At 37.7% G+C, this 14,555-nt stretch overlaps 1 protein-coding gene across 4 annotated transcripts in view; it reads right to left on the bottom strand.

Annotated features, from left to right (window-relative positions):
* Nucleotides 1-2,513: 2,513 nt before the first annotated feature.
* The window catches only part of SLC4A4 (solute carrier family 4 member 4), a 623,315-nt gene continuing 611,273 nt past the window's right edge, over nt 2,514-14,555 (bottom strand). For 2 of the 4 annotated variants that reach the window (XM_069236872.1, XM_069236873.1), the window contains exon 26: nt 2,514-9,087. Coding sequence is in view for 2 of the 4 variants with exons in the window: in XM_069236870.1 (XP_069092971.1) it covers nt 8,982-9,087 (106 nt within the window). In the remaining 2 variants the exon portion in view is untranslated. The remainder of the gene's footprint in view (nt 9,088-14,555) is intronic. The other 2 variants (XM_069236870.1, XM_069236871.1) reach the window with 1 other exon arrangement.

The raw sequence follows: 14,555 nt of genomic DNA, 5'->3' as shown, positions 1-14,555 counted from the left end.
AGATTAGCCAAGATTGGTGAAGTACAAGTTCTATAAAGAGGAAAAACAGATAAGGATAACAATCATACCTTTCTGATGCTGCTCTAAACGTTAGCTGCCAATAATGCTCAACTTAGCTCAGAAGAACAGTTTTTAAAGTGGGAGCCAATCTCCGTCTTTCCAAGCATAATCCACAAATAAGACCACCACACCCTGTGAAGACTTGCTTTGTATCCAACATAATCGTTGCCATTATAACTCCTTCATTGGCAGATTGATTACAATAATTATCCAAAACATTAATATATCACAGAGCATCACTGTGTATGGGAGTGACAGGCTAATATAGCCTTAGAACCCGCCGTAGCGGGCTCTACCGGCTATTAAAGGCCCGCTCCCGCGTTAAATGCCCGAGCCGAAGGCGAGGGCCTTTAACAAGGGAGAGGGCCTTTAATAGCCGGTAGAGCCCGCTGCGGCAGGTTCTAAGGCTATTAGAACATTCTGCCACTCAGGGCAGAATGCTCTATTAGATAAAACAAATTCCTCACGAAGCCCGAGGGGATTAAAATCCCCTTGGGCTCCGTGAGGCTTTGTTCACAGCTCTTGCTGTGAACAAAGAGAACATTGGAATGTTGGCGCTGCAGGCTTTTACCGACCAGTAAAAGCCCGGAGCACTCCATTGTTTTCAATGGAGCTGCCAACGTTCCAATGTTCTAATACGCATTAGAATCTGGAGGATCCTTGTGTTCCTTAAAAACTATAAAATTTAAGCAGTAACTGTTGATGCATAGGTTTTGACTGTGTTATCTGATTCAGTAAGAATATGGGCCAGAAATGCTGTATATCATTTATCAAATGTCCCTGAGACGTATTGTCCCTGCCTGATGTCCCATTGTTTGTTAAAGAGAATTATTGTAGACTAGGGGCCATATATACAAGCCCCGTGCACCGCTGGTGCATCACGTTTTGTGAAGCACCAGCAGCACATAGTTGAGACCCATATCTACAAAGCCATGCAAAGCCACTTTGTGTGATGTACATGGCCTTGTAGATATGGTTTAAGGCAACACAGTGCAAGTCACTGCGTTGCCTTACACTGCTTCAGGGCGGCTTATCACAGGCATTGCAGTGGGTGTACCCACGCAACACCCATGAGTTTTGGTGCATTCCCAGATTTACAAGAATATGTAAACCTGGGAATGTGTCAAAACCGTACGCCGCCCCAGGGCAGGCGCAAAGGAGAGAAATATCTTTATTTCTCCTTGTTGTTTCCTCTATGTGTGCTGCATTCTGCAGCACAAATAGAAAGAGGAAAATGCCTCCTTGCATTGTTTTTATGCTGGAAGGTATCCCTTCCTGCACAAAAACAATCCTGCCTACATTGCAGCCACCCTATGGTACAGGGGGGCCTACGTTGGCCCATGGCAGCAATTTGTGCACCAGCGCAGGAGAAAAAGACAGAAATGTACCATATAAGGTACATACCTCCCTTTCCCTGTGACGCAGGGCAGCGCAGCAGGGGCACTGTGCCACAGGGCTTGTAAATATGCCCCTAAGAGTGTTTCAGTGGATTTCTCGAAGTGTCTGGCATTTGTTTGAGGTCAATTTATTTGACAGGTACAGTATCTTGTCTGTCATAGTACAGAGCGTCAGGATATAGATGATCATATTATGTTTGAATGGCCTTTATCAAATCATTTGGGTCTTATAAAATCATAACCTTTGGTTCCTAGGAATTTTGATTGTAGTATTAGATATTGTTTGATGCCTGGTCATTAGCTGGTAAATGTTAACAGATTCCCATTACGTTTACATATTTTCAACCAAAGCCCTAAATATTTAAATGATGTAGCCATTTACCCACGGATAATACTGCTCTTAAAGGAAGCTTTTAAAAAAGGCTATGTTACTGAAATGCGTTTGTAGCATACTGTGGTCCCCATAGGGACATAAGCTATTGCATGCGGCCCTGGAGAAGACCCCATGGTGGAAAAATGTGTCATATCTCTAGCCAGAGAAAAAACTAACCTGAGAATACACATACTTTTAGCAATTTTGTACAGTTTTCCCAGACAATACTATTGCCATTTTGTACACTTTTCCAGGACAATACTATCAGTCAGGGTAATTTATAAAGATTATTACAGGATGAGACAGCTCATTTCCAGATTCTACCAGCTTGAATCATCTGTCAATACAGCTGTTTTTATTTACTAATTTCTATGAAACTTTAATAAATATTTGATGCATAGTTATGGATGTTCTAATCGACCTGAATTTTTTTCTTTATCTGATAGAGTAATTCCTCTTCTTCAGGCCATATCATAAATCATAAAACATAAATGCTCTCATTTTGATAAGTGGATTTTAGTATAATTCCTAAATATACAACATATGTATATACCATTTGATTGTATAATTTAATCACAAAGCTAATAGATTTCCATATACTTTTCTTGAAAAACCCAATTTACAAAAATATAATCACCTCATTTACCTAATAAAAATTCAACAGAAACATCAGGACAAAGAAATGAATAAAGTTACTTTATTTTCAGTACACGTTTAATTTTGAAAAATATAAATGCTAAAATATTTCATCTTCTTCATCTTTTGATTCCTGAAAAGTCAAAATAGAAAGCTTAAAATAATATTAGAATAGTAAAATGTGAAAATATCTAAATGCTGTACATCATTGGAAAAAGTATTACATCACAATGTTTTTATTCTTATTTTAATTCGCTCAGTTGTGATCAGAATATTTTCTTCAAAGTATAAAGCAGATATTTTTTATCTCCCAAGCCAAACTGCTCAGAGAAAAAAAAGTATGTGAACGTGTATAATGATTCCAAAACAAAAGGCATGATCTTCACATTTTGCACTATGCTAGCAACAGCTTAAGGTGAAATGAAGCAGATAATCCGCATAGTACTGAGACATTTCATCCACAGGACAACATTTCCTTCAGCTCTGATTATTTGTTTGGAACTCCTTACCCATGAGAATAGCCATGTGCCTGGTAAATATACTATAATTGTTTTGTTAATTAAAACTGCTGCACAGGATAAAAATATATATATATAGTATGTTGTTCTTTACTATCAATATTTAGTTTATTTCAGATTGAGCAATAAGAAATGTTTTCATTTCTTGTGTTGTATGTGTCTGTTTTATTTTTTGTTTACTATTTTCAACTTTCTTTGATCTTTGAACAATTCAATAACATTAGATAGCACTGTTTGTGCAACATTTACATATCAAGCACATTAGAAAGCTAATGTGTGAAGCAATAAGTTGCTTTTGATTTTACTTTTCTCCAACAAGAAAATGCACCTTTGCTGACGGAATGCCTTTCCAGACCTGTCCATCTCAGACATAAACAATAACATTAGAGTTGATTGGCTGTCACAGAACTGAGATCTATATAATACTGGGTAAAAAGAAACTGAAACAACGTACCCAGACAGGGTAAATCTAGCAGAATGTTAACCAATACTAGAAAAAAAAAACACACAAGTGTAAGTCACTTTAAACACAAGGGGCCATATGTACAAGGCCCTTTGCGCAGCGGGAACCTCACTTTTAGTGAGGGTCCAGTGGGGCACACTGCAGGGCCATTTTCACAAGGCCACGTAAAGCCATCTTGCCAGGCTTTACATGGCCTTCTAAATATAGACTGAGTCAACACAGCGCAAGTCCCTGAGTTGACTGACCCTGCGGCATGGAGGCATTCCATGGGTGTTGTGGTGGGTGTTCCACGCAACACCCATGTACATTTGGTGTTTTTTAAACCTGGCAATGTGTCAAAAGCCTACGCCTCCCCAGGGGAGGAGTAAGGGAGGTGCAACGAGGAGAAATACCTATATTTTGACTTGTTTTTTTTTCTTTTTTCTATGTGTGCTGAATTCTGCAGCACACATTGAAGGAGGAAAATGCCTCCAGTGATTGTTTTTATGTAGGAAGGTGTCCCTTGCTGCACAAAATCAATCGTCCCTGCAACGCAGACACCCTTGGACCATGGTCTTGTAGATACAAACACATTACTGCCCTTTTCTTTTGACGTACGACAGCTTGCGGTGCTGCCGTGCGCCAAAAAGCTTGTAAATATGCCCCAAAGAATATTTGAGGGTTGAGGAGATGAAGAAGATGCTAGAAAATCTACACCAGACATTGCTGCTTCGATTTTGAATTTGAAAGTGTCATCCTCGTCATATGGATGAAACTTAGGGGGTAATTTACTAACACTTTGCAATGACTTTGCATCATAAAGGGAACGCAACCAGCGCAAAATGTTTTTTTGCATTATTTGCTTTCCAGTGCAAAACTTGTTTTGTGCTGGAAACTAACTAAAAGTAATGCAAAGCAGCACGAAGAGCTGCTTTGCATTACTTAGGGTAAATGGGGTGTTCCATGGGTGTTCCAATGCAACTACCCACCCTTTTTGATGCAAAAACTTATCTACCAAAAATGTAGACATTGCGTAAAAAAAATAACACCTTTTAAAACCAGGTGTTAAAAAGAGAAAGTTGTCATTTTTTCTTTCTTTTCCTACTTTGAATGCCTGCTGGACTGTGCAGCACACTACAAAGTAGGAAACGTTTTAACTGTTGTCTAGGCCCAGTATTTTGTACTGGAAAAAAACTTTCCAGTACAAAACCTGTGCTAGACTCTCGCACACACCCTTGCACTATGGCACAAAGATGTGTGTGTGTGGCACACAGGAGCTAAGGCGCTAGGGAGAGGGGATGCGAGAGCCATATCTCTGAAGATATGGCGCTCTCCCGCTCTTTCCCAATCATGCAACGCAAACCACCATGTTTGCCTACTGTGCTGAGTTTCCTGATAGTTTAGTATATCTGCTCCTTAGTTTCTAAAATGTATTCAATGGTGAAAAACTCTTGTTTGCAAAAGAAGGAAGTCTTGAAAACATTCATAATTTAAACTTCAGCAACATTTAAGAAACTTTTTAACTTGAAGAAACACAGTACAGAAGAAAGATGGAAATGCTTTGCTACACTGCAGAATGGCACCAACTTCTCTAAACACTGTACATTGGCTTATACTGATTTTCTGTTGATTTCATTACTAATTCAGCTGTCAATGCGTTTTAAATACATTAAGACTAGTTACAAAATGGAAGACTTTGTTGTGTGAAGGTTGGTCAACAGTTCATAGCAAACATGCCTAGGAAATATACGTGTGTTTATAGTGAAAAAATACACGAGTACAACTAGTTGAGGTGTGGCTTTGGTGGCTTATAATGCACAGCAGGGATCCTGGAAGGCCTGAGGCAGCAAAGCCCTCTAGGTAACTGAAAAATAGGAGCCCATTTTCTTGCGTTCCACTCTGTAAATGCATTTGCTGTAGAAAAGTGCTCTGCTTCCCTGTGCCACGTTCTTTACAGAAGGAAAATTAAGTACAGTTATATTGCATACTATAATATTACTTGATTATATTGTTTGACATAAACACCCCAGCATCAAAATACAATGTGAAGGGTTCCATCAGATTATTACCAGTGCAAGTTTACATTCTATTGATTGTACTGTTGTGGAATGGTGTTACAAGGAGCCAAACTGCTTCAGTGCTAACAAGGTTTGCTCCCTTCACTCTGCCATCCACCTTCAAACAAGAGTCTCTCACAATAACCGTCGGCAGTGATGGCATTTGTTATTGGTATATCATTATATCTGAATTGGAAGGTCAACCAAAAAAAGGAAACAGTGCAAAATAGACCAAGAGCATTATCATTTGAGTAGCAATGAACTTTGTGTAGGCATCGGAGGAACAGGACTTTACAGCTTTGACAGGCTGTTGTAGGCATGCACTCTATATGGTGCACAGCACAATAGGTCATGGGAAGATAATTTTTCCAAAGATGTGATTTTAACTTTCTGGCATTGATACTGCCAATTAAATAAAGAATTTGCCTTATATTTTTCAGGAAGTTTTCTATAACGACTTCTTTTTGGTTCTGATGCAGTTAGTGTCCTTGGGAGATATAAAATCTTACAAGTATTTTAGTATATTAAACTCTTATTCAGGTATAGGCAGTATTTGAAGATGTGGTATGGTATGAACTATTGGTATTCTATTAATGTTAGCCTCTTTATCTCATTGCAGACAATAGGCAGGGTGCTCAAATACATGAACTAATAAGGTTCATTAGAATCCTCTAAGATCAACTAAGATATCTATACGGATGAGATCATTTGAATCTTCGGTAGCCTGGTAGTATAGACTGCTAACAAACTTTAATGTGATCTAAGAAAAACAACACTATAAAATATATGGCTTCAGATAGACACGTGCAATACTGTCATATTTAAAAGGTGAGCTATGTAAGCTGAGCCACAAAGAAATCATAATTCGATTTTGAAACAGACTTTTTAATGATTAGAAATTCTTCCCTTAGTTTGCAAATAGTAACTATATTAGCTGGAAACCTAGGATGAGCTGTGCATATTTTATCTTTTACAAAGGCAGCAATATTTGTCATGGATTATCAAATGAGTCTGAAACATTTGTATGCTTTTCTATAATACTGTATGTAACCAAATATGTTCTCAATCTCTAAGGGATTGCTACAACTTTCAAGCTTTGGAAATTGTTATTTGGTAAATAAAGAACCCCCCTGCCATGATGAAATCTATACACATTCATAGTGCCTTCATAAATGGTTGAAAGGTATAACATACTAGAGGGTGTGTAAAAATATTTAAATTGCACTTACTATGTGCATTACTTTATACTTAAAAATAAATGTGACTCACATTATGAATACATATGACTTCTACACGATTTACCACTTTAAATCTTTTTAAACAGAAACATAAATATGGTAATAAAACATATTCAATTACATTTCTTGAAAAGTGTAGTGCATTATATTTTATGTGTGCATTTGTCAAATTTAGATTGATTGTATATACCATGTAGCTTTACAACATTCCAGTTGTATCAATTTTTAGTTTTAAGATCCATCATCTGCACCTGTAGTCACAGAATATTATAGAAGTGGATTTCTTTTGCAGCCAACAAGCAGTGGTTATCAAAATCACTCTGGTCAATCAAGTATATGAAAAATGTCATCCAGTGAATCCATTCTTCCATGGTCAATATTAAAACTACCGAATATTTTCTTATGGAATCTAGTTTAACAAGCTTAATAAATATTAAATAACATCTGCATCTTTTTAAAGTTTCATAGGTGATGTCTAACTTCTAATATCTTAATACAGATTTTTGCTCCAATTGCTCAAACATCTTTACAAGTTTCCCCTATTGGTCTGTGGTAAGGGGGTCAAAATAGGTCCAGAAGAGCACTGATCAATGCCAGATTTGTTTGGGATATGCACATAAGATATATAGTCATGCTACGTGCCTAAACGGAATGCATTTATAACGTTAATGTTTATCATTAAAATCTGGCATTAATCTGGCCTTTTGCACATACGATGGACTCAACCAGTCAACAGTATACTACAGGGGTTGTGCAAAGGCATTTACAAAGGATTGTTGGCGCAGAAGATTAAATTGATTCAATTAGGGCTGGCAAGTGAAGTATAAGAGTACCGTACGGTTAATAGGATGTACTTCAGTGCTAACAAGAAGGTGACATGAGGTGGCACCACTCCGGTCAGGTACAGCTGAATGCCATTATAGATGTAATGAACAGACTGTACCTACCCGCATTGTTCTGCAATGCATATTTCGCTGGAGAGCATAACTGATACCATTGCTGACACCAACAACGACACTGGATAAGACTATAATACAACAAATATTTTGATCCACAGAATGCTTGCTGTGCTACTCTCTCTCTCTCTCCCTGTCTGATCCACTTTATCTACTATTGTGCATCCTATATATATCAGACCCTTAGGATGTATACACAGAAGAATTGAATATAAATACAGACAAAGAGGTATGCACTTAACATCGTTTGTCTTAAAATACTGCATAACAGCTCAAAACTGCTGTTTTTTCTGGGCTTACATAGTCAGCCGCTTTGTTACATTTCAGACACTGTTTATACATTTCAAAATAGTTTTGTTTAATTAAAATATATCTCCTTCATTGTTCAATTACAAGATTTCTTTTCTAAAAACATAAGAAAGTAAGTTGTGGATGTTTTCAACACAGATGACCAACATGTTAACAATTTGATTATGCACAAGGCCTAACTGTTAAGATTTTCAATTTTAGTTTTGTTTGCTTAAATCACAATATATACAGTACATCTGTACAGAAAAAAGCCTGGCATCTACAAATAAGAGGTAGACCTACTTAGAACTATACGTTTCCTGCTGCAGGAAAAAATTATTTTCTTTACAGTCATTTTAAAAAAGGTTTAAGAAATTTACAAAAGTAAGGTGCAGGTTTTGCCCCATAATTCATCAGCACAATCAAAGGGGGAATACTTTTCAACCTACATATAAGACATGTCCATTAAAGTGTTACAAAAACAAGTTGCATAGTAAAGGGACAAGAGAAATTTGATACGAAAGCATTGTCCATCCATGCTAGAAAAAACGTACCATTTTTATTTTCTCTTATTTATGCAGCAGGCTGAAGGATCAGTATGTGCAATGGCATATTCCAGAACGGTTGGAGGCAACAAGTATACTCCAAGTAGCGACCACACCTCTACTTTGTTCAGTGCGTCAAACGCCTGCTCCCAGGACCCATGCTGTCAGTTCATTTGAGATTCACAAAAAAAATTCAAGCACCTAAAACAATGCCCGCCTTATGAAGGGAGAGATCAGGATTTGGTGAATGTTGTGTCTGAAGGCCAAAGTCTTGAGGGATGGAAATCGAACTCCTGCATACATATGATAGGGTAGAGTGCAACTGCAACTGTGAACGTGAGGGCAATCAGCAAAATGGTAATCCTGTGGTTGAAAGGTAGGTTGCAGAAGTACCTGTACATTAGCAAAGAAAGGGTAATTTCATATTTGGCTAATGACAAGAAGAAGTTCAGTATCAGATGAGCATACGGGTCACAATGTTGTTTCTGTTCCCCTGCTCCTCCAGAAATAACCATTGTCTTCAGGATCAAGTTCTATCCTAATTTGAGGCACAACTCTTACAGGGGTTCGCGGAGGGCTGAAAAAAAGAAAAAAGACAATGTAAGACGCTCTTCCGTCTGTACCTCGTAACTCATGGGACTTCCTTAACATGTGCCTTTTTGTTTTGTTATGACCTCCTGCCTTCACATAAAACACAAATAATGAATTTCTTAGCATAGGACTTAACATGTCTAATTTTCATCTTCTGTTACAAGTTACCCTAAAGACTACTTTATATTTATGAAGAAAGCTGAAGCAACTGTGTATATTTTAACATGGATGAACATACAAATTTTGATCAGAACCTATTTAGATTTACACAAAGATTGATGTCAAATAAAACAGAAAGAACTATTTTCATAAAACAGATACACTGTGTACACGTACACAATGTGAGTTGAAGGGATGTCATCAACAATGTAAATTACGACTCTGCAATCCATAATTTTCAGATTAATGTTTATCTATTTTACTCTGTTAATTACTTTGTCTCTAAATTATCCCTATTGCCTAACATGGTAAGTTCTCATATTTTATTTATAACAAGTGCCTCAAAGGTACGAATATATCTGTCATGACTGTCACCTTCGATCTAATAGTTGACATTGTCAGTGTGTTTGCCCATTCTACTCTTTTGGTATTCTAAAGCATTTTTAAAACATATATTTAGTAGGATACAAATAACCACATCTCAAAACTGTAAGAATATATCTTCAGATGGTTTGAAAACGAATATTAAAATAAGGTTGAACCATATCATGCCATAAATGTTCCTTTTATGTCAACAACATTAAGTTCCCAGGTAAAGACCCTACACAAAGCAGCACAGTTCATACTATGCTAAACCACTGCAATGATTAGTTAACAAATCATGGTTCCTGAAATTAGAAAATCTTGTCATGAACATGAAGATTTAATGAGCTGCTGAAGTCTCCTATTCATTGTGTACCAGTAATGTGAGATGTTCAAGGTTGCAGAGACTCTTTGAGGTCCGTGGGATTAGAAAAGTGGGTGATGTTACAATTTACGAGACAGACTTGAAGATCATTGGTCTCGGGGGGGGGAGAGATAACATTCATGCTGAAGGTTCTGTTTGTTTTAGTTATTGCTTATGCTTTTAGAAGTTAAGACAGATTCCCCTAGACTTTGAGGAGTACAGACCTCTCTGCTTCCTTTATTCTTGCAAGTGTGAAGCTTTATGCTAAACACTTATTACCTTTTGGAAGACTTCTACTGAAATCTTCACTGTGTTAACACCTTCTTGCATTCCTAAATTACCTCAAGCCATTATTCTAATCGTCCTAAAATTCATTTCTGGACCATTCCCATTCCATATGTAAATCTGACTAGATGAATTTAGAATAATGTCATGTTTAAGAGAGAAAACATGAGATTCTTTATGGAACATATATTTCTTAATTCTAGTCTCCTGTATTTCTCTGATTGTAAGTGTCCTGTATCTTAATCTATTAAGAGCGAATTGATTGCGATATTTCAGCTTGCCAGCTGAAATTCTCTATCTTTTCAATATTCTAATGACATGCATGCATATTTTATTGATTGGGAATAAATCAATAAACTAAATTTCTGATCACAGGTCCTTATTGTGGGACCAAATGGGCTTCACTGAAAATTTAATTGTTTATTTTTGTAACTCTCTTGTGTATCTCGGCCAACCTAAAAGGTCCATCTGACGGTGGTGTAAAATCAAGCTCCTGTGCGATCTCAGGTTGTCAAACCTCAGTAAATCTGGGCCAGAGTATCCAGAACCAATGGTTAGAATAGGAGCAGTCAACTCCACTTCTGGCATTGAACTTTTCTCGCAAATGTTTTTAGGGATATGCAAGTTTCCAAAACATCGAGGTATGTCTTACAATTGACAGCTTCAAACAACTGTCCACATTTTAATATTCTTTAATGTAGCAGGATGATAATGCAGTGCATTATGTTACGTTCTGCCATAACTGGATGTACATATTGCTGTACTGTAATACTTACAAGATGCAATAACATATTGGAGTAGATATTCCTTGGTTTGTGCACTTTGGAACTGGGAGATGTCTTAAAGCTCAAAAGAGGCACATTAAAGTGTTATGTGTAGATGAAATTAGACCTTTGCCAAAAAAGATTCTCTCGAATAGGAGACATTGTAAGAATTACATTTTGCTGAGGAGGAACCATTAAATATTTGAGAATTAGTGAATTTAGGGCAGTAAGATACGTGATGGGCCATGTAGACATTTATATGTCATGCTGCAGGTTCCAGCCAGTCCTCAGTACCAAGCCTTTCTTTTCACAAAGTTTGACAACAGCAGCAAAGAGCACAGCAGAGGATGTTGGACATGTGAATCCAGGGAGAGATTAATGCAGACATGAACTGGTGACTTCCCTTAACCTCATTCATTTTTTATGAATGACCCTGATTACATAATTATAACAGCAACTAATCCACAAGCAAGAAGATACAAATGAAATTACTTTAATGTAATATAACCTACCCAAAATGACCTTCAGCCCAAAATGTACTTTCGGGAAAGAAGTGTATATTTGAGATAGGAATACTTCACTCACCTGCAGATCATTCATATGGACTCTAGTATGCGGCCTTCAACACCATCTCCCATACTATTAACAGTCACAGATTAAGAAAGATTGGTGTTGATGGTTCTGCATTATCTTGAATAACTGATTCCTTAGGCCGTAGAGCTTAGTCAGTACATCTGCCCCTGTTCTTTGGACTGTGGCATACCTCAGGGACCATCTCTGAGTCCTATTCTCTTTAATATTCAATATTTATATGCCCCCCTTGCTGCCTTGATTTGCAGTTTTGGCTTTGAAGTAATGTTCTATGTAGGCAACACCCAATTAATTGTGTCATTGACGGGTGACTCACCCTCAGGTCACCAAAATCTGAGGCACTGTCTTCTTTCTGTTGCTCTGTGGGTGTGAGTGAAAACCATCAAAAGCTGAATACTGATAAAACTGAACTATTGATTGTTGGGAAAACTGAACATCTTTAGAATGGAATAGAACCTCGTAGCCTCGGGAATTTGGTCCACCCCTTTCCCAGCTAAGGTTGTTAAGAATCTAGGTGTCAAATTTGAAATATCAGATTTTATCAGTTTCATTGACTTGCTTGAGATGATTAAAAGTCCTGGTCAAGGTGTTAGGCTTCCTTCCACTTAAAGTTAGAAAGACAGTGATCCATGTGTTAATAACCTCTCAGCTGTGCTACTCCAATGCCTTTGACTAGGCCTTACTAACCAACTTGTTAATAAACTTCAGCAGGTTTAAAATGCTACAGCTGGGCTTCTCTTTCATCTTCCTAGATCAATACCTTCTACAATAAAATATCTTCACTGCCTTCCTTTACAAAAGAGGATTCAATTAAAAGTTTGCACACACATATATAAGGCTATTTTTGCACTCTGGTCCACTCAGTTTACAGAAGTTGTTTAAAGTCTATGCTCCACCAAGATCTCTTAGATACACTAATGCCTTCTTGTTCCATCCACCTACATACCACTCTTCATGGCTGGATAGAGGCTCCGGTTGCTTTGAACCCAACAGAGCTCAGTTCTCAAAGAACATGAAGATCTGACTTTTTTGTCAATTTCCTTATTTTATTTAATTCTCCTATCTGGCCTCTTGACAATTTTTGCACCATGAAGCCCTATTCAGGGCATAAATTGCCCTTTATAAATCATGTTTCAAATTCGAGACAGACTGGGATTGCAGCTTCACATATAGAATCTGCCATATACAAATGAGTGGAGATTAACAATACTGACATCAGGACTGTGAGGCTAAGCTCCACGATATGGAAGTCATTTCCATTTTAGCATATGTGAAGTAATGGACAGACGTGTAACATTACTGTCAGACACGAGATTGTGATCTGGAAAATCTCTATAGATTCTAGAGGCCTTAATGTCAGTCTCACAACTGTGTAAAAATATCTGTGAAAATTTGTCAAGGAGCAGCAATGTTTTAGAGTCAGAGACAGTACACTCATCACCGGGGACTTTAAGCTTCTGAGGCCCTCAATTGGAGTGGCCTCTTAATTCTGATGGGGGCCTGTGACTGCAGTTACCGGCCCCATCGGCATTATGAGATATGGGTGGCTGCTGACAGTACCTGATATCTCTGTATGAAAATCTGTGGAAAATTAGGAATTACCAGGAGAATCAAACCCTGAATTACTGATTCCCCCAATAATTCTTCATTTTTAATGGGACCATGAGGGGCCCATTCATATTGAACTGGATTTTCCCCACTCCCAAAGCTACCAATGTCCCAGAGTTTACCCAATATCTGTACCTCAGAGAGTGTGGAGAATCAAGGCCATTTGGAGCCACTCATAACGAGATCATAAATGTCTTTGACTTCAGGAAAGCAGGTAAGATTGGTTGGCCAAAAGAGATACAAGTTCAAAATTCTGTTATATTGAGCATGCTCTGCAGTTTCAAGAAACATCAGTCTTTGCATCAAAGGTAGTCTTCGCTAAATGGTTTAACAATCCCCTGAACCTGTGTATTACTTTTTCAAGAAAAAAATTAAATCACAGTGCCAAAGGATTGTTACATCGTTCAAGTGAGGGTGTCTAGAAAACGCTTAAAGTGAAAACTGTATACTCTACTGGTTGAAACCAAGGCAGATGATACACAAGAGAAATATCTATTTAGGTTTCAAACATACTGGTTTCAATGTCTTGTTATATATTGCTAAAGATGTTATTTGTTTAATTGGAGAAACTGTTTTTTTGGTTGCTCCTAATAATGGACATTGGCCCTGATGTACTAGTATACCATTCGTAAAATTAGTCGAACATTGTTCGCTGCCTTTTTGGTATAGTATTTTGTAAACCTATGTAACAATAGGTCGTTCACAAAATACCGAAACACAGAGGATCGCCGAACATCCTAACTAATTAACATTGATTAGGAAGGTCACAATTTGTGACACCTCTGTCATTGGCTGTAATCACAGGGATGGTGGGATGCAAAGGACAGCTGACTGCCATCCCTAGGACTGGATTCCAAAATGGAAAATTTTAGCAACCCTGTATTCGTTAAAAAGTCCAGTGGTGAGCTTTATTTAAAAAAAATAAAGTTTTCATTTTGAAAAAACTTTCTCCCCCAGGGGCTACCAACACGATTCTCAAATGGAAAGAGGTTCTAAGGAGCCGCCCCGCCCCTTTTCATTTTTTCAGCCCAACTTGTGGGCCAGAAACTCAACAATGATTTGTGCCTGGGAAATAGGAGCGGAACGCCCCTTTTACACTGCCTCCTATTTGCAAATCGGAAAGAATAGTCCTTTTAGAAGTACGAAAGAATCTGCTGACTTGAAAATGTGTTTTTTACATAAAGAAAACCCCTATTTCAGTAGCAAACTATGTGAATTTGCAGAGTTTGCCATCACAAAAGGGCTCTGCACATGAGGCTAATTTCCCCTAAACACATTAAGTTGTTAAGTAATACACTAGCAAACAAACAGTAAGATAAC

The sequence above is a fragment of the Pleurodeles waltl genome, chromosome 1_2, assembly GCF_031143425.1.
Source record: "Pleurodeles waltl isolate 20211129_DDA chromosome 1_2, aPleWal1.hap1.20221129, whole genome shotgun sequence".
Classification (NCBI taxonomy): Eukaryota; Metazoa; Chordata; class Amphibia; order Caudata; family Salamandridae; genus Pleurodeles; species Pleurodeles waltl.
Note: the sequence above shows the minus strand (reverse complement) of the source record. Positions and strands in the feature narration are given on the sequence as shown.